This window comes from Labeo rohita, chromosome 18 (genome assembly GCF_022985175.1).
Source record: "Labeo rohita strain BAU-BD-2019 chromosome 18, IGBB_LRoh.1.0, whole genome shotgun sequence".
Taxonomy (NCBI): domain Eukaryota; kingdom Metazoa; phylum Chordata; class Actinopteri; order Cypriniformes; family Cyprinidae; genus Labeo; species Labeo rohita.
The window spans coordinates 28,843,179-28,864,951 of NC_066886.1; the positions used below are offsets into that span (position 1 = coordinate 28,843,179).

At 35.0% G+C, this 21,773-nt stretch overlaps 1 protein-coding gene across 3 annotated transcripts; it reads right to left on the reverse strand.

Annotated features, from left to right (window-relative positions):
• Positions 1 to 1,783: 1,783 nt before the first annotated feature.
• Positions 1,784 to 21,312, reverse strand: depdc7a (DEP domain containing 7, paralog a). Of its 3 annotated transcripts, none has more exons than XM_051135008.1 (9): positions 21,135 to 21,312; positions 13,284 to 13,710; positions 11,155 to 11,285; positions 10,783 to 10,975; positions 9,147 to 9,367; positions 5,425 to 5,567; positions 4,949 to 5,074; positions 2,354 to 2,432; positions 1,784 to 2,091 (listed from the first exon to the last, which is right to left on the reverse strand). In XM_051135008.1, exons 2-9 carry the CDS (start codon positions 13,706 to 13,708, stop codon positions 1,877 to 1,879), a joined length of 1,533 nt encoding a protein of 510 aa, XP_050990965.1. In that variant the 5' UTR covers positions 13,709 to 13,710; positions 21,135 to 21,312; the 3' UTR covers positions 1,784 to 1,876. The 3 variants fall into 3 exon arrangements, with proteins under 3 accessions (XP_050990965.1, XP_050990964.1, XP_050990963.1); XM_051135007.1 differs by having other exon boundaries at positions 13,284 to 13,716; positions 21,135 to 21,311; XM_051135006.1 differs by lacking the exon at positions 21,135 to 21,312 and adding an exon at positions 17,893 to 18,027 and having other exon boundaries at positions 13,284 to 13,716.
• Positions 21,313 to 21,773: the final 461 nt, after the last annotated feature.

Below are 21,773 nucleotides of genomic sequence, written 5' to 3' on the forward strand. Positions count from 1 at the left end.
TGATAAATAAACGAATAAATACAACAGTGGCCGTAAAATAGGCAGAATTTTCTGTTTTTTGGTTGATTTCGGATAAAAATGATGGAATTTATCATTTTAGTATATTTGAGATAATGTTATAGCTTTCACAAACATTGTTTCATTTTATTTTTTGTGATTTTATTTTGTTATTTAGATGCAAGATACAAAAAAGGCAAGTCATTCTCTCTGTCGAAAACTTCAGACATGTTTACAAAGACTTTATGCACTGCCAGCATCATCTTCTGCCTGTAAACAAGGCGCAGTGCATCCGGGTTCTACATTAGAACGCCGTCTCCTGCGTCAGCAGCACCACACGCATGCGTCGTGATACTCTGGTGACTGACGGAAGGAAGGAATTGTTGAATAAAGTCGTTCTTTTTGTTTTCTTTGCGCACAAAAGTATTCTGGTAGCTGCGTAACATTACAGTTGAACCACTGATGTCACATGGACTATTTTATCCATGGCCTTACTACCTTTCTGGAGCCTCGAACGTGGTAGTCCCGTTGCTGTCTATGCAGGGTCCGACAGCTCTCGGATTTCATCAAAAATATCTTTGTAATTTGTGTTCCAAGGACGAACCGAACTAAGGTGAGTAATTAATGACAGAATTTCATTTTTTGGGTGAACTAACCCTTTGAAGTTCATTTGGCCTATTTAATTAATTCGTTTTAGTTAAGGATAATGACTAATGTAAATGAGAGTCAATAGTGTTTTATCAAAGGTAAAAATTCAAGATGAAGAAAAATGAATGAATAATTTAATAATTTAATTTTTTAAGCAAACATAACTTTTCACAATGCTAAACGTGACATTAGCCACTTAGTCACCTCCAATCAACACAAAATTATTATTCACTGATGTCAATTTTATATAAGCTCATTACAGGCCACATGAAACATGTCTTTTCTGGTACAATGTGACTAAATTCCTTGCTGACTGATCTACAATATGATCAAAACTTTTTATATTTATAGTTTTCTCACTTTCTCACGATCTACCACTGTCTTAAAAACAAAAACTGGTGATGCACTTGAACGAAGAGCCCTTCACAATACAGCCTTCATCATCTGTTTGTAATTACTAACCCACCTATTTCCTGCCTTTATATTTTGAACACATGCAGATGATGTTTAACCATTGGCGGCTCATGATGTTTGCTGCTGTTGTTGTCTCTGTGAGAGACATTTCAAACCCTGGTGCCAGCAGTAATTGTTCTTTGTTCTGTAACTGAGCAGCTGGTGTAGACAATGACTGAGAATCACATTGAAAACATCAGGATTTTTCAACTCTGTTCTTTTGCTGATGCTACGCCTAATTTGAGCAGCAGGCTGCAGGCAGATGTATTGTTCCTTTCAGCGTTTCTAAAACACCCATTCTGAACGACATCCCTATTACATAACAACAAAGAAAAGATTCATCTGTAACAGGAAATGTAGGACGCCTGAACTCATTGGCCCTGATTAAACATGGAAAATATGCATTTTCAAGCCTGTGACCTCGCTGAACTATAAGTATGTGAAATACAGAAACAGGACTTTTAAATAAGATTTGGCCTGATTTCGTTTTCATATCTTAGTGTTTGTAGTCTATTTTGCTTCTTTTAAAGACATATTTCATTGTTGTTCTGAAGTATTTGAATCTATATATAGAATAAGTGGTTTTGGGGGTAGTAAGTGTCATAATTTTTATATTTTTGAAGAAAAGCAAAATGTGTTAACTGTCCAACAGGTCTCTTGCATTCATGAATACAGGCAAAAAGAGTAGTAGTATTCAGTTTTTCTACAATATGTACATATTTACAACATATAAAATACTTTTTACATATAATACAATATAATATTAAATGAAGATTCCTTAGATATAAACGTTGGATATTCTGTTGCCAAAATATTGCACGAATATTTCAGGATGTCCTTTGTAGAACTGTCCGAGAAGACGGCGCTTCTCTTTTAGAGAGAGTTTCGAGTTCTCGTGAATAGTTTTCAGTAACGTCCAAAGCTCTTCTCTAGTAGTTTTCTGAACGGTTTCCAAATAATCTTTTCCAGTCAGGCGGCGACAGTATGTTGTTCCTAAGAGGTGGAAAATTTCAAATATATTTTCTTAGGAAATCAAGGATCATGCATTTTTTAGCAGTGTCTGATTTACAAATATGGCTCACAAACATCTGCTATGATAAGATTGTGGTAACACTTTACAAAAATGATCTCATTTGTTTCCACTATTAAACAAGAACTAACAATGAAAAATACTTCTGCAGCATCTGTTAATCTCAGTTAATGTAAAATTTCTTATACATGTTTTCATATATTTTACATATAGTTGTAGTTTTACCTGTGATGAGATCAGGATCTGTTCCTTTGATGATACTGGCCAGTTTGTCACTTACGAGCTTGTGCAATGTGACAGGAATCTAGAGCAAAAAGACGAACATTTTGAAGGTCCATGCTGTCATTTTATTTTAGACACAGAAACACAATTTTATGAAAGAACAATGACCTGAGTTACTGAAAATGCAGACAAATATTATGTCTTATTTTAAAATACAAGGATCATCAAATATACAGTACAAAAAGTAACATTGTGAAACATTTTTATGTGAATATGTTGTAAAAAATTGTATATTTATATTTATTATAAATATATTTATATATATTATATTATATTATATATATTTGTAGTAGTAGCCAAAAATACACTGTATGGGTCAAAATTATTCATTTTTCGTTTATGCCAAAATCATTAGGAAATTGAGTAAAGATCATGTTCCATGAAGATATTTTGTAAAATTCCTACTGTAAATATATCAAAACTTAATTTTTGATTAGTAATGTGCATTATTAAGAACTTCATTTGGACAAATTTAAAGGCGATTTCTCCATATTTTGATTTTTTTTGCACCCTCAGATTCCACATATTCACATAGCATCTCGGCCAAATATTGTCCATTCCTAACAAACCATACATTAATGGAAAGCTTATTTATTCAGGTTTCAGATGATGTACAAATCTCAATTTTGAAAAATGGACCCTTATGACTGGTTTTGTGGTCCAGGGTCACACACACATATATATATAATGTAATAATGTTATTTATTCCTGTGATCAAAGCTGAATTTTCAGGTATCACAGGATCCTACAGAAATCATTCTAATATGATGTTTTATTTTTTATATTTTTATTATATAATTATATATTTTTTTAATTGTTTAAACGATTGCTGCTTAATCCTTAATATTGCTTAATGCCTGATACTTTTTCAGGATTCTTTGATGAATCAAAAGTTCAAAAGAACATAATTTCTTACGAACCCCAAACTTTTGGACAGTAGTGTATATGATTCAGTATATGTCTAGTTGTATTTGGTTAACAGCGAAGCAACCGGTGGGTCTGGGTGGGCATGGGCCCACCAACTTTCAGTTGTGGCCCACCCAGTGAGAAGTTGGTCATTTTCCAAATGAATGTCATTTATTAAACGATAATAATAATAATAATAAATGTTTTATTTCATTGTAACTTAATAACAGACAGTTTCTTATTTTTTCTTCTACTTATACAGTTGCATTCAAAAGTTTACATACACCTTGCAGAATCTGTCCACACGAGAAAATAATAGTTGAATTTATAAAAATGACCCCTTTCAAAAGTTTACATACGCTTGATTCTTAATACTGTTGTTACCTGAATGATCCACAGCTGTGGTTTTTGTTTAGTGATAGTTGTTTATGAGTCCCTTGTTTGCCTTGAACAGTTAAACTGCCCACTGTTTCAGGTCCCACAAATTATTTGTTTGTTTTTTTTCAGCGTTTTTGTGTATTTGAACCCTTTCCAACAATGACTGTATGATTTTGAGATCCATCTTTTCACACTGAGGACAGCTGAGGGACTCATATGCGACAATAACAGAAGGTTCAAACACTCACTGATGCTCCAGAAAGAAAACACGATGCATTAAGAGCCGAGGGGGTGTAAACTTTTGAACAGAATGAAGATGTGTACATTTTTCTTATTTTGCCTAAATATCATATATTTTTTTCATTTTGTACTGCCCTTCAGAAGCTACAGAAGATATTTGAGTTACCCAGAAGACAAAATTAATGCATCGCTCTTAATGCATCATTTTTCCTTCCTATTTTGTATGATCCCTCTTATCAAAATGATTCGTCAGTTTCTGTTAGCCCAACCCACAATATTATGTTTTCGACGTAAGGATATAATAGTAAAATGTGCATGTTTGATGCGTTGAATTTAAAAACAGTGAAGCAAACATCAATCGGATCAATTCTTCAAAAAGCAAAAGTCTTAGCAGTGAATCCTGATCATCAACAAATGAAACCCAACCGACCACCTGCAGGTGATGGATTTATCGATGGGAAACTTTTGAGCCAAGCGTGTCTAAAGCATCATCTTAGCATAGGTATAGCGTTTGAACCGCAAAACAGATATGTCCTTTGTGGAAAGAAACGTGTAAACGTTGTGCTAGATACTCTTTTCCACAACAAACTGTGTATTTGCAGCTGCATGCACTTCTACACTCTCTGATGTTTACTCTCCTTTAAACACGAACTGACGGAGACACTTATGTGATCATCTGCAACCCCGTTGTCTCGGACTGAGGTAATGCTTTACAATAAATACAATAAAATGCATTAACAATGAGCAATACATTTGTTAGTGCTTATTCATCTTTGTTAACGTTAGCTCAAATTAGTACAAATGTTAACAGATAATAACGTATTAGTAAATTTTGAAATGAACATTAATGTTAATCAATGCTTTAGAAGTGTTGTGTATTGAACCTTTGTGCTGTATTTTCTGTTGGCAGTTTGACATGCAGTTTCATACAATACACTTTGTCCACTCTGTTTAATGTAGGCTCACCCACTTAAACATTTCTGGCTACGCCTTTGGTCTGAGTTGTTGACTCACCTTGAAAAGGTCATGGTGGTTGTCCATCATGAAAAGAACCAGAAGATCAACCTTCCCCTTGGCCAATTTAGTCCCATACACAATAGCATTAGAGAACGCCCTCTTCACTGCCATTCTGTTCTCTATCTACAGAACAAAACAAACAAACAGCCAGTCAAGTTTCTGTAGGGATGTAGGAATGGTATTTATGTAGGTGTAATAAATGACTATCAGGCCAAAGCAGAAAAGAGGCTCTTGTTTACTTCAGAGTCTTTTCACAAGCATGGCGTCAGCAAAGCTCACTTTAGTTTTCATGTTTTTAACAATGACACTTTTGTATGACATAAACACTGTTGTGCTGTGCACTGATCTGATTTAGCAGCAAACATAGTGGAAGATTGACATCAGTTCCAGTGCAGACACTGTATCATTTTTTCCATGTTTTTAAAATTATTTCCAAACACATTCTGCAACTATGTCATTCATGTTATTCATACCTCTTTGTGTAGTTTGATCTCTCGAGCGCCAGCGGCGAGGGCCATAAAGCGCAGTAACCTGCGGAGCTCCTCTCTACTGCGTGAGTCTTGCAGCTTTAGACAGAGCTGAAGAGACTCCAGTGCCTGCTCCCGCTTCCCATTCACTGCACACACGCAGAATAATATAATAAAATGATGTGTAACAGATTTTCAATTTAATTGCTAGGCTGTCACGGATGGTGAAGTGGTCTCTAGGGTATTGCTATTGGGTTCCAGCCATATGGGTTTGAACCTGCATCACAACAATTTTAAAAGCACACCGTTTATATTTGCTTAGAACTGTTTTGGATTGTACTCGCTTGTAAATGGTGCTTGATCTGTGCATATTTCTCACCAGATAATGTTAATTGATGGACTGAATTATTTGTGCATTATTGTGATGTTTTTAACAGCTGTTTGGACTCTCTTTCTGACGGCACCCATTCACTGCGGAGGATCCGTTGATGAGCAAGTGATGTAATGCTACATCTCTACCAACTCATATACATCTTGTATAGCCTGAGGGTGAGTGCATTTTCAGCTAATTTATTTTTTGAGAGGAACTATTAAATTAAGTCTTAGTTCAAAATGCACTTTTAAGTTCTAACTGCTTATTGCATATATTATAATTTTAAACTATAATACATTTTCATTTAGCTGCATTTAGTTATTGCAAATAAGTGTACAAAAATATTACATTCAGTTCATGCAAGTGTATTCTTTTATGTAAATAAATTATTCCATAATAAGTGGTATTCTAAAGTGTACTTAATTTCCAAAAGGACCACTTAAGCCAAGTTTTATTTTATGTAAACGTCAGTTCAAGCTAACATATACCAACACATTCTCACTCCCAACTCGTCATATATTGACGCTTGGTCAGGACCCTTTGGCGTCACTTTTTGGTACACCTTTTTTGATGCGCAGGTTCCTCCATTGCGTCAATATGCTGATGTGAAAGGCATTGGGAATTTTATCATCATGATCAAATTACATATTGGGTAATAATATTGCCATTATTGCATATATGTTGAGGTGTGATTTTTCAACGTAAATAATCGCAGCAGTTTTATTTACATTACACTGTTTACACATTTATGAGCACGTAACCCAACCCCTGCCTCTAAACCTAAACATTAGTCAATAAAACACAGGATATAACAGGCAAATACAACTACAGTCATAATTTATTAAACAATATTAGTTTTCCAAGTCTTCAGAGGCAAAACATTTGATTTCTATCTGCCATAAAACACATCCTGTGTGCTGCAGTCTGTGTGTGAATTGAAAATATGCCGCCAGAAGAAGCATTACGTCGGCTCTTGTGTGTCTTGTGACTGATTGCGTCATGCTAATTTTCGGGAGGATCTTTTTTGAATGAGACAGGGGCGTTTCTAGGATTTTAAAACATCTGGGGCTGGTGCCAAAACATCAGGGGCTAGTGGTAGTTGGTGGGAGCTCACATCATGCTCACATAAGATTTTGTTAGACACAAGTGGTTGAACCTGGATCCTTCTAGGGGGGTCCGGGGGCATTAAACCGGGGGGTTAAAGACCTTGTCACACTATTAACAATAGTAAATAGTAATCACTGCAAATAGCAAACATATCAAAGTATTATAACAAAATTATAACATTACAAAAATATGTTAGACAAATAAAATAATACATTTGAAAATGTATTTATAACTGTAACAAATATATAGTTGGATGCAAAAACAGGGCCCTATTTTTTCCCAAATTCCATTTTATTTTATTTTTTTCAAATTCTGTTTTCTGTTTTTATTTTTCTGGTCTTCTTTTTAATGGTTAAATTTAATTTTATTAATCAAAATGTATTTAATCATGTGTAATTAATTAAAAATCTTATACAATTTACCGTCAATTTATCAAAAGTTAAGACAAATTACATGTTTAGGACCCTATGAAATGTTTAACTTTTTTCTCACTTTACGTTTTATTGTTACCAAATATGTTTTAGCATGTCTGTTTATTTGAATGCATAAAAACAACTTTTATTTATTTTTACAATAGCCTTATGGAATTCTGTGTTGTGTATTTTTCTGGTTATCAGATGAAGATAACCAGATGAAGATAACCAGATGAAGATAACTGCGCATCAGTGCAGTTCATTCATAAAAAGACACGCAGAACATGTAGGATTCATATTTAAATAGTCTTTTGCGGCATAATATTTACAGATACCAGTCCATATCGCGACTTGATTTAAGTTTAATGACCAACTTTTGATTAAATCATTCAAACTTTGTCAAATTCCGTGGAAATCATAGAGCCATACAAAAAAAACATTCGGGGCTGGAGTAAAAACTTTCGGGGCTCGAGCCCTGAATGATTAGCCCTAGCGACGCCCCTGGAATGAGATGTGAGCGGGATCATTTTCAGTGATTAAAACCTTATGTTTTGCTCTTTTCTTCACATAAAGATATCGTAAGGATTCTGAAGACTCGGAATGCAACAGGACTTGTTTATAATGTTTTTAAACCGCTTGTTTATGGTCAGTTTTTGCAATAAATACCTGTGACTTACTTATATTTGCCTGTTATGTGTTTTCTATTGTTCAGAAGTGGGTAGGTTTAGGGTAGGGGTGGGGTTAGGTGCTCCAATGAAAGTATAACTTTATATAAAATTATTTCTATTTTTATGCATGCAAACCATTAAATTAAAGTAAACTGAAAACAATGGGGGACCCTACACGTTGAAAAGTGACGCTAAAGGGGTAACCTGTGCATCAAAGGATTAGTTCACCTCCAGAACAAAAATTTACAGATAATTTACTCACCCCTTTTGTCATCCAAGATGTTCATGTCTTTTTTTCTTCAGTTGTAAAGAAATTATGTTTTCTGAGGAAAACATTTCAGGAATGTTCTCCATATAGTGGACGTCAATGGTGCCCCCAAGTTTGAACTTCCAAAATGCAGTTTAAATGCAGCTTCAAATGGCTCTAAATGATCCCAGCTGAGGAAGAAGGGTCTTTTAGCGAAATGATCGGTCATTTTCGAAACAGATTGACAATTTATATACTGTTTAACCACAAATGCTTGTCTTTTTTTTGCCTCTACGATGCACATGCGTGGTCTGTGTAATCAATACAGTTAAGGTATGTTGAAAAACTCCCATTTCATGTTTTTCTTCAACTTCCAAATCATCCTACATCACTGTTTTACCTTTTTTGTAAAGGGCGTTTGATCTTCTTCGCATGTTGACTTTGTGAACACTGGGTCGGTACTTCTTCAGCGATGTAGGACAATTTTGAAGTTGGGGAAGAAAATGAGATTAGAGTTTTTTAACATACCCTAACTGTATTGAACCGGACAAAACAGTCCATGCAGACATAGACAAGAGTTTGAGGTTAAAAAGTATATTGTCAATTTTGTTTCGAAAATGACAAATCGTTTCGCTAGATTCTTCTTCTTCCTCAGCTGAGATCGTTTAGAGCCCTTTGAAGCTGCATTTAAACTAAAATTTTGGAAGTTCAAACTTGAGGGCACCATTGAAGTCCACTATATGGAGAACATTCCTGAAATGTTTTCCTCAAGAAACATAATTCCTTATCGACTAAGAAAGAAAGAGATGAACATCTTGGATTAAAAAATTAAAAATAACACTAAAAGGGTTCCTGACCAAGCGTCAATATTTGACGAGGTGGGAGTTAGAACATATGCATATGCTGTACTGATCTCTTACCAAGCAGCTCGGAGACGCCTGAGTGGATGTCAAAGACATGGTTGCTGAGCAGTGGTGGGTATTCAGACTGGCCATAGTGCTGAACGAGGGCTCTGTAGAGCAGATCCTTGTACTGGGTTGTCTCCTCCGCACACTTGGCCAGTCCTCGGCTCACCTCCACCACCAACTGATCAGGAAGAAACTCCAGACAGTCCACGGCCGCTGACAGCCAGCTATCAGCTCTGTTAATGAGATTTTAAAACGGCAGGAATACGATGGTAAGATTTTCATTAAAAGCACAGCCATTTAAAATACATAGCACTTGAAAGGCAAGGAGACAATAAATGGGAAGATATAAGATAACTAAAATCAGAAAGTGTGTTAGATGGAAAAAGGGAGTTGCATGAGTGGAAGCATGAGTTGCATTTCAAGTGTAATTTATAAGATTTGTTGTATTTTGAATCCAATTTTTCTTTGTAAAAGGCAACAAAATGATCATACTGATTTCAAAGGTAAGGATTAATCGGTTTGAATATACATTGAACCAAAAACTATCATAACACCTTAGCTGATAACTCAATATACTTTACTGTTGGCAAAACATCCCATGTTTCGGTAGTGACAGAAATGTTTTGGTAGCGACCACATCACATTACAGAATTTTAACTCACATACTAAAACACTACTAAAACATACTAAAAAAAAATTGCATAACTGAACTAAAATTTTATTTTCCCCAAATAAGAGGATGATGTGTTCCCTTTTGTCACTACCGAAACGATGATGACATAACATGGTAGATGTCACTACTGAAACTTTCCCAATTAAACAACCTCCCAAATAAAAGTACCCAATAAATGATGATTTGATATATACTAAGCTTACAAATATTTGAAATATTATTGTGAGTTTCAACAGATAATAGAAGGATTTTAATAAACATCTAAGATATGAATAATTAAATGCTTTTTAAATGTGTTTTTTGGTTGTGGGACAGCAGTTTGCACCAATTCTGTAGAATGGACCATATATGAAAAGACAAAATGTTATTTAAAAAGTGCAAAAAAACAAAAAAGTCTCAATCTTCCAAATTACATACATACGTCATACATCTGTGTGTGTCACATCAAAGAAGCTTTAGCTATAGTTAGAGTGACGCTGGAAGTTCGTTGTCACAACGAATTAAAAAGATGATCACCAATCATTCAAACCTCTTTGTTTAAATGTTCGTAAAAACTACAAAACTGATTTTCATTTGTCGTTCAGCTCTGATAACGTCTCGAATTTATGTGCATGTGCACACCGTCGAATCATATTCATCCGCGCATAAGAGAAGGCCCGATGCACAACCAACACAACACTCCTCCACATACAGTCTTATTTTTTAACCACTAGGAGGCTACAAGTTACATAGTGTGACTATTACATAGACTTAAATACTTTATAATTCCAGTTGATTCCACTAAACATCTGAAATTATTTTAACATTTATGGTGAAGGATATATTTTATGTTGTGGTGTGGCAACTCAATATATTTCTTGCATAAAATGTAAAAGTCTAGTTTTGTCATTTACTGCAACTCTGAAACACCCCAGAATTAAAAGGTAAGAGTAAAACAAATGGAGATGGAGCACAATATGGAGATAATCAACATACTGAGCCTCGCTGAAGGCCTTGAGGATCTCCCGGTCCAGGTAGCTGCTGGTGTAGAGCAGGTCTGGGTCGCTGTCCATGCTGTGGAGGGCTGGGCGAGGACTCTCTTGGCCCTCCAACAGGCTCTCAAGAAGTGGCAGTTCAATCAGCTGTAGGAGTCTTAGTACCGTCTGCTGCCGCCATATCTCATCCATCACTGATACAGACACAGTCATGACACGTCAGCTTTAATAGTTTACCTTCCAGTATATTTTTGCAGTTATAAAAAATAAAATCGCTGATTTCATGAAACTGTCTTCAAACATTTGTGAAACTGTCCAAAAAATATATTTCAAATTGTTTCATGACAATGATTTATTATTAAAGATAACGTACACTCTTGCGATAACCCCATATTCATCATCTGTGGTGTGACGGTTGTGTTCATGTTCAGATTTCCCAAAACATCCTCCAGGGATTTATCCATTTTGACAGGTGAGTTGTTTGAATACACAGAATCTTCTTTCCTGAAGAAAATAATTAGACAATAGTAATGTGGGTATCATATGTCTGAAAAGGTTTTCAGGCTATGAAGAACCAAGCTGAACAAGTAGGAATCACCAAATAAGGCCTTTAGTTCACGGTTCATTGTTATGTTGACATTTCATGGGCATTTATAGAGGTTAGGCTTTTTATAGCAATCTCAGTCGATTTGAGGTATTTCAAAGTATAAAATCTCAAAGGAAAAGCAATTCCGAGAAAATGCAAGCATTTTGCAAGATTCATACGCTTTCTTGTTAAAAAGAAAGAAACTAAAACAAGTAAATGATTAACTGGTTTTGCAAGGTTTTACCAACGCTTGTATCTTAGTCGGTGATCTACTGTAAATGGAAAAACACATTGCACTTTACTGCATGTTTTCCACACATTTTGTTATCTGTGATACTTATTTTCATATATGTGACCCTGGACCACAAAACCAGTCATAATGGTCAATTTTAAGCTGCATACATCATCTAGAAGCTGAATAAAAAAGCTTTCCATTGATGTATGGTTTGTTAGGATAGGACAATATTTGGCTGAGATACAGCTATTTGAAAATCTTTAATCTGAGGGTGCAAAAAATCCATAAAGTTGTTCAAATGAAGTTCTTAGCAATGCATATTACTAATCAAAAATTACGTTTTGAGATATTTACAGTAGAAAATGTACAAAATATCTTCATGGAACATGATATTTACTTAATATCCTAATGATTTTTGGCATAAAAGAAAAATCGATAGTTTTGACCCATGCAATGTATTTTTGGCTATTGCTACAAATATACCCGTGCTACTTAAGACTGGTTTTGCGGTCCAGGGTCACATATTGCTTCAAACTTATTCTTTAAAGATTTGTTCTTCATAAAATGAACATTCTGTTATAATTCAGACATTCTTTCTTTAGTGTGACAGAAAAAAAAATTAATCCAATTAAATTACAGTGAATAACAGCTGATGCTTTCAAGCCTCAAAAACGATGCAAAAGCACTGTAAAGCTTCATAAAATTGGGAATATTACCAGTGAGTAATGACTTAAAGGAGAAGTCCACTTCCAAAACAAAGATTCACATATAATGTCATCCAAGATGTTCATGTCTTTCTTTCTTTAGTCATAAAGAAATTATGTTTTTTGAGGAAAACATTTCTGCATTTTTCTCCATATAATGGACTGATATGATGCCCCGAGTTTGAACTTCCAAAATGCAGTTTAAATGCGACTTCAACCGATCCCAAATGTGGTTGTAAACAATAAGGGTCTTATCTAGCGAAACAATCAGTTATTTTCATAAAAATAATACAATTTAAATACTTTTTAATCTCAAAGGCTCGTCTTGTCTTTCTCTCATCACTGCAGAAGTACCAACCCAGTCTTTGCAAAGTGAACATGCAAAGTAGATCAAACACTCTTAACAAAAAAGGTCAAACAGCGAATATAGGACGATTTCGAAGTTGAGGGAGAACATGAGATGGGAGTTTTTCGACATACCCTAACTGTCATGAACGGAACAAAAACAGTCCAGGCAGAGTAAGACAAGACGAGCATTTGGCATAAAAAAGTATATAAATTGTATTATTTTTTATTAAAAGAACCGATTGTTACGCTAGATAAGACCCTTCTTCCTCGGCTGGGATCTTTACAACCGCATTTGGGATCGTTTGAAGCCGCATTTAAACTGCATTTTGAAAGTTCAGAATACCATATCAGTCCATTATATGGAGAAAAATGCTTAAATGTTTTCCTCAAAAAACACAATTTCTTTACGACTGAAGAAAGAAAGACATGAACATCTTGGATGACAAGGGGGTGAGTACATTATATATCTATGTTTCGGAAGTGGACTTTTCCTTTAAAATGGTCTGTTCCTCAACCGAACTTGGAGTTGTATTTCGACCACTTTTATGCCTTCAACTTTCTTATATTTTCTGACTGTACAGTATAGAGTTTCACCGAGTGAAGGTGATTTGACCTAGGAAGACACCTACCTTTTGTAGGGTGGGCTGTACGTGTTCCTCTGCGTGCTGAGAGAGTCGTATCCACTCTCGATGGTCTCCGTGCTTGATGCGCTTGGAGTCGGCCTGTTTAGAAACCTGTACAGACTACAGCTGCTGTCCTCAAACTTCGCCTGCCTCTTTTCTTTTCCAAACACCTTAGTGTCCACCGCCTCAAAGACTCTGGCCTCCATGAGGGCCTGGCAGAGACGAACCGCTTTGGAACGAGGCACCTCAGAATCTCCGCAGAACTTGCTCTGGATGATGTGAGCCAGAACCACATCCACAGCTTCGGAGCCCAGAAAGCAGTCATGGTAGATTTTCAGATTGTGGCGTCTCCTCTTCACCTCCACCTGCGTCTGAAGGTTGTTGATGATGTTTGTCCAGATGTACGTGGCTCGGAATGGCTTCCCAGCCATCCCTGTTTCTGTCAAAAGACGGATGGGATGAGAATTGCCAGAATAATGATCTCAGCCTTCATTCTTGTGTTTCTGAGTGATTTCTCAGACAATAAATAAATCTAGATTTTGATTGAAAGGAGACACATTTAATACGTTTAGTCAGGCTTTAAAAACTATGGACACAAACTAGGCATTTCATGCCAGCATTGGTGAGTTCTGCACTTCATTGTGTTTTAAAATCAGTTGTAAGAATGAAACTGCACCCAGACTTTGGCACTGTCCAATATTAATACTGGAATAAGTCTACAAAAGGAAGATTCTTTAGACTTTCTGAAACCGGACCAAGAGGTTTCAGCCATATTTAATTTCAGCCCTTTATCATTATAATCAGCCTGACAGTTGCAGAACATGACGTTTCCCATGTTTTGCTCTCACGGGTGTAATGCTGGACTAGAGAAAGCTTTTACAGATCCTACTTCCAACACAAAGAGCATCCGCTGCCAAGATCAATACCTCATAAGCCTAATAAATGACACCAGGGGAAGCTGATCATTTCGTGTAAGAAGTGTTTCCTGCTGAATTTTATGTGCAGCCCTGAGGTAATGATGGAGGTCTAAATGACCCATCAGGGATCTGGATATTTACTATGGGTGGCTATGACAGTTATTACATAGAGACGCACCCTAGTCGTCAATGAACGCTCTGCGTCAAGTGAAAAAGAGCTGGCTGCGATATATTAGACTCTCTCTAGACTCAGTGGTTCAAGAGTTTTCCTGGGAAGACTGAGATGCAGCGAACAGTAGATTAATGCTAGTTGTATGAATTTAATCATTGTTTGCCCTTCTAACAAAAAACAAGTACATTTTAGTACAGTGTTGGGTGTACACTCTTTAAAATAAAGGTGCTTCACGATGAAATAGAAGAACCTTTTTGTCTAAATGGTTCCTTAAAGAACCTTTAACATCTGAAGAGCGTTTCTGCTTCACAAAAGGTTCTTTGTGACGAGAGAAGGTTCTTCAGATTATAAAAAGGTAAGAAAGAGATGGTTCTTTAAAGAACCTTTGACTGAATGTTTTTTTGTGGAACCAAAAATGGTTCTTCTATGGCATCACTGTGAAGAACCTTTTAAAGCACCTTTATTTTTAAGAGTGTAACTAGTATTGTTTTTATGATTGTTCTACTTCCTTTTTTGTGATTATTGTTTTTATTATTGTTTTTATGATTATTCTACTTCCTTTTATGTAAAGCACTTTGAATTACCTCTGTGTATGAAATGTGCTATATAAATAAACTTGCCTTGCCTAGTAATTTAATTACTTTTCCCTTGAAAAACTAAAGTAAGAGATTACTCTTATTTTTTCTGTAATTGAATTACACCAAAATTCAAAGTCTAACCTTAAAATGCATGCTTATTATGTACCCTTCTTATTTTAAATACTTTGGTAAGTTAATAACAATATTAGTAACACTTTAGTGTCCAATTCTCACTATTTACTAGTTATTGGGATATTGGCTTATTCTAAATCAGCTACTAAGTATTAATAAGCAGTAATTAGGAGTATACTGAGGCAAAGTAATTAATTAACGAGTAATTATTTGCTTTTTTGGAGTAACTTACCCAACACAGATCATTATTATGGAAATAATACTAGAATATCCCAAAAAGTGCTAATTAAATTGAATTTAATTAGTAATTTGCAATTAAATACAAACGTATTATAGTTTAAATTTATATTGAATTAGTTTAACTTGAGCTTTAAATGTACATCTTTACATGCCATTTCATACTTACATCGTTTTTGAAATATGGTTAAAGTGTACTGCCAAATGGACTGACAATGATTTACAAAACTAAACTAAAATATACTTCAATGTAATTTCTATTTAAACTTGTATGTCATGTATTTAAACATATTTGTAATCATATGTAACGAAGCAAGCTGCAGTTTGGCACATTTAAACCTAATATCAAATAATTTTGCAATCAAAAACCACAAGTACATTATATGTGTTCTAGCATGTTAGCTGACACATAAGATTAAGTGTACTTTAAATTATTTTGAAAAATTGCTTTAAAATGTACTTAAGAATTGTACGTAAGAAAATACATTTTTTAAGGTAAACATTTCAGCATTTTCTTCATATAATGGACTGATATGGTGCCCCAATTTTGAACTTCCAAAATCCAGTTTAAATGCGGCTTCAAATGATCCCAAATGCGGTTGTAAATGATCCCAGCCGAGGAAGAAGGGTCTTATCCAGTGAAACAATCGGATATTTTCATTAAAAAAGTACAATTTAAATACTTTTTAATCTCAAATGCTCATCTTGCTCTCCCTGAACTCTGTGTATTCTGGCTCAAGACAGTTAGGGTATGTTGAAAAACTCCAATCATATTTTCTCCCTCAACCTCAAAAATCTTTTCAAAATCATCCTACATCACTGCTGAAGTACCGACACAGTCTTTGCAACGTGAACATGCAAAGAAGATCAAACGCCCTTAACAAAAAAGGTAAAACAGTGATATAAGATGATTTCGAAGTTGAGGGAGAACATGAGATGGGAGTTTTTTGACATACCCTAAACTGTCATGAACCGGAACAAAAACAGTCCAGGCAGAGTAAGACAAGACACACATTTGGCATTAAAAAGTATATAAATTATATTTTTTTTATAAAAATAACCGATCGTTTTGCTAGATAAGACCCTGCTTCCTCGGCTGGGATTGTTTACAACTGCATTTGAAGCCACATTTAAACTGCATATTGGAAGTTCAAAATCGTGGCTCCATATCAGTCCATTATATGGAGAAAAATGCAGAAATGTTTTTCCTCAAAAAACATAATTTCTTTACGACTGAAGAAAGAAAGACATGAAAAACTTGGATGACAAGGGGGTGAGTACATTATATGTGAATTGTTGTTCTGGAAGTGGACTTCTCCTTCAAGTAAAAATTTAATTGACATTATGAGCACTTTTTAAAGTGTACTTAAGTGTTTAAGCAGATATAAAAGTGTACTCTAAGTACCTTTAAGTAACATTTCATTTCATTAACATTATATTATCTACAAGTACAGTTCTTTTTCACAAGGGTGCATATCTTTGTTTTATACCTAATAAGCAAATGAGCAAATCTAGAAAAGCTCTATTAATCAAATCAGAAACTAAAAAACAATTTAGTTTCTTTCCAACAGGTTAAATTTGACTGAACTCATCAGATTCAACCCTCCATCTGATAAACTAGTTGACAAGGAAACTTCCTTATGTTCACATCATTTGCATGCTCCTGGTTGAACAACTGTATTAGTACTCGCTGAGATTTTAATGTTAAGTTAACCATTTGAAATAATTTAAAAGTAACTGAACCTTACAAAAAGTATGATGGTGGTACATTAATGGTTGAATGATGATGCCATGGTACTTTTTTTTCAGGTTGGTTCATAACGCAATGTCATATGGTACACCACAGTACCTGACCACAATAATAAGCTCAAACACACATAAGATTTTTCTTAATTTGTTAGTGTGCATGAATAACACCAGTGTATTATTATAATATCATAATGCTTCAAAATAGAATCCAGCGTATCCCATTAGAGGAATCACCATGGTGTTTGTCCCCAGGGACAGAAAGCATCTACTGGGATAGACTCTTCTGGTGATGGCCAGCACACACTGATTGTGTTTGCCCAACACTCAGATAAATAACCCCAGAGGGAGAACACCTCATGATGGCACATCTACACCAGCCTATTATTATGACACAGAAACATGTTGAAAACAACTTAGCACAAACTCTACTAATTTATCCTATGTGTGTAATAGCTCTGTAGTTTATCAGGCACAGACAAGCCAAACGGTTTCACCCTCTGGCTACTGTAAATGCAAAACCGCGTCGGTACAAACCTAAATGAGCACGTTGCCAGCTAAACCTCTTTAAATGAACTCACTTCAGAATTTAAATAAGCATCAGAAATGCACGTTACCAATACAGACGACAATTACAAGTCTTACATGTAAAGACAAAACCTTACATTTTAAGACATAAAAATGCAATAGCATGCATATTATAGCTATTTAATATTTTGTCTGAAAAAAAAAAATAGCATATATTCACCGCATTCAAACTGCAAATGAGCAATTTAAATCACATATTAAACTATAAATATTACAGGAAATAAAATCAAAACGCAGAAACCTACCTGGAGGTCTGTGCATGTAGTTTAGGTTAAAGCTGGATGTCTCGCGCGGCTGCTGTACTGATGTAAAGCATCTCCCTTTTGTCTCGCTCTGTAAGTAGCTGCTGTTCACAGTTGCGCGCTCTGAGTTCATCTACACTGTACAGAAGCCCACAGCCTCAGCCCGCGCACTGTCTCTCACACCCTCGCCATGACGTCATGAGGGCAGTCTACGACTCATTAGCATAATAATTGATTTCATTGACACTATCAGTCAACGAAACTCGCAAACGATAAACAAGGACAACTAGGCTAAATAATGTCGTTATATAGACAGCAAAGAACTTGTTTTGGCCACGTTTTTTTTAGAGAAATTTTTTAGTGTCGGGCTACAAGGAATGTCTATAGTAACCATAGTTCCCGCCAAAATACCACAGACTACAATTGGCATTTCTACTGTAAAACTGTGATAACCCTTTGTGAAAAGAATGAGCTTAATTTTACTGACTGCACACTTGTAGTGTTTTTCAAATATTGGGTGTATTTAAAAAAAAAACTATAAAAAGCATGTATACTACTAAGAAAGTACACTTTTATGACAACTTCTTAACATGCTTAAAAATAACACTTTGTAATAATGTTGAATTAAAAGTTTTACTGTACATTTTAAATCATGTCCTGATCTTACATTCAAAATTTGGAACCTTTGATACTTTTTCAGAACTCTTTGATTCTCTATTTAAAATAGAAATCTTTTGTAACAATATACACTACGGTTCAAAAGTTTGGGGTCAGGAAATTTGTATTTGTTTTTTTTTTTGAAAGAAATTAATACTTTTAATCAGCAATGAGGTTTTAAATTGATAAAAAGTGATAGAAAAGACTTACATTGTAAAGTGCTGTTCTTTTAAAGTTTTTATTCATCAAAAAGTCCTGAAAAAAATATCACAGATTCCAAAAAAAAAATATTTAGCAGCGCAACTGTTGCCAAAATTGATAAATCAGTATATTAGAATGGTTTCTGAAGGATCATTTGACACTTAAGACTGGAGTATTGGAGTACTGGAGTATTTAGCTTTGCATCACAGGAATAAATTATATTTAAAATATATATAAAATATATTCAAATAGAAACTATTGTTTTATATTGTAATAACATTTTGCAATATTACATTTTTTTCTGTATTTTTGATTAAATAAATGCAGCCTTAAGGAGCATAAGAGAAGTCTTTAAACATAATTTTAAGTCTTACTGATCCCAAACTTTTGAACAGCAGTGTGTATATATATATATATTTATATATATGTGACCCTGGACCACAAAACCAGTCATAAGTGTCAGTTTTTCAAAACTGAACTTTATACATCAGCTGAATAAATAAGCTTTCCATCGATGTATGGTTTGTTAGGATAGAACAATATTTGGCCGAGATACAACTATTTCAGTATATGGAAACTGAGGGTGCAAAAAATTCAAAATATTGAGAAAATCGCCTTTAAAGTTTTCCAATTTAAGTTTCTTGCAATGCATATTACTAATCAAAAATTAAGTTTTGATATATTTACAGTAGGAAATTTACAAAATTTCTTCATGGAGCATGATCTTTACTTAATTTCCTAATGATTTTTGGCATAAAAGAAAAATCTATAATTTTGACCCATACAATGTATTTTTGGCTATTGCTACAAATAAACCCCAGCGACTTAAGACTGGTTTTGTGGTCCAGGGTCACATATATGTGTGTGTGTGTGTGTGTGTGTGTATGTATTTGAAAATTTGTAATGACGAAGTTGCTTTGTATAGACTATTTAAAATATATCAACTTAAATATCAAATAATGTAATGTAAAATCAGGTAACATATATATATATATATATATGTGTTCAGGTTTTTTTTTTTTTCGTAAATTTTCCGTAAAAAGGTAATAAGTATATGGTGAAGTACTTTTTTTCCCACAAGGAAATAACCACAAAATAATAACTGTCACAAAAAATAAAGACATTTTTGAACAAAATGACATTTAGATTCAGGAGATTCCATATTTGTTTATTATGAATACCAGCCTGGCTTGGGACCATAGAAAATGTATTAATTAAAAACAAAAAAAATGTCAACAACTAGTCTGCAGGTAGGTACAGCCTTGTTCACCAAGCTCAGGAGGTCAAATGAACTCTATATGAGCTGTCTTATGTCACTGGAATAAATGTTAAGGCTTATCTAGATCTTAAACAATTAAAACTTTATTTGTTTCAGCCTCTCTGTCTCAACTGGTTGAACAGGAAGAAGTCTGAGAACCGTGAAATAAACGCAGTTCTCACAGTGTGCTGGTTTTAAATGACGTTCAGTTCTTAGAAATCTCCACCTAAAACACTTAAATGTAGTACCAAAGGGTTTCAAGTTCAAGGAAATCAGCCTGACCAGGATTTAAAGTAGGCCTGCTTAGAAATATTAACAGACTGTGGCTAATAAGGGTTAAGAAAACTGTCATTTGATATGCAAATATCATATTTAATGCATCACTGCATAGAGTGACCTCTACGTACTATAAGAAACAAACAGGTAAAATCTTTTAAATTGTTTTTGATGGTATGCATTTGCATGTCCTACTTTAGCTGTCATGTAAATCATTGCCAATGACATCCCCATAAAAACTTCAGATGGATGTTATGTTCTTTAATAGACAAATAAGAGACTTCAAAGTACTGAGCTCATCAACAACGCCAGGTCTCTTTACAGAAATTTTGCCTTGAGCATCAAAGGAAGAGTCAGTTTGTACTGTATTATTAGGGCGTAAGTGTCAGTGTTGAGATGAGAGCTAAATGTTAAGAAACCAGATAGATGGGGGAGGGATAGGATTTATCTAGAAAGTCACTTTTTAAGGCTCTTCCTCGGTCACCTTCTCATTCTGCTTTGTCACAGATTCCAGACCAAAGGATTGTAAGACAGAATTTGCCTCTCAATGCTAGCTTTCACACTCTTCAGGGGGTCTCATTCACTCCTTTTTCCCAAGTCATTAGCCCTTTTACTGTCCCCCTCGGCCACAGAGCGCTTTTGCATTCCAATACACACAAACACTCTGATTCAAACAGTATGTGCCAGTCAAACATCTACAATCGTCCATACGTCTCTGAGTTTAACACTAATATTTGGTGATGAAAACTAGTCCATAAAATCTTTTAAAAGACATAGAAGTTTCAGATACTACTGAAAGCTATATGGTGGTATTACTTGTGTAAGAAGAAGGTTGGAAAATGTGTTTACTCACCCAGTCAGAACAACAGATGATGACAAGTTTCTAGAGTTGACCTCATGCAAAATGTGTTAAATTAAAAGTCTATAAAAACAAAATAAGCTCATCTTAAAAGTTACGCTTCCAAATACTAAAAACACGTGTGTCATCAGAACTGGTTCTGCCACTTCTGCGCCCTCGTCATGAGTGGTGATGTTGTTGTGTAAGCCTTTGTCACAGGTTAAAGCATTTTCTCAATGCTCTGAATCAACACATTCCTACACCTCAGGGTTAAATTATGCTGGAGAACCTGTTGGCAAGGTCATAGTACCTGGCTGTTGTTCCGGTTTTCTTATCAAGAACCCAGAGCTGCTTTTCCTTCCTCTAAACTGTCCATCTGAACACTTTACATAGCCCAGGTGCTTTATCAGCTGGGCTTTATTGGAACACATGGGGTGTGATAAGCTATGGCATGTTAAAGGGATAATTAATGATAACCAGGATGTTACAGTCGTTGTCATGTTTATTGGTCTGGTCATGTTTGACACATCACAGCACAGCTATGGAATGTCTTCAGGAATGTTTGAATATCTCGAAGAACCGTCCAGGTCACATTTCCCCTAAAATCAAAAGAATCTAAGAAGTAAATGGCAGAACAATGTCAGGACAATTAAG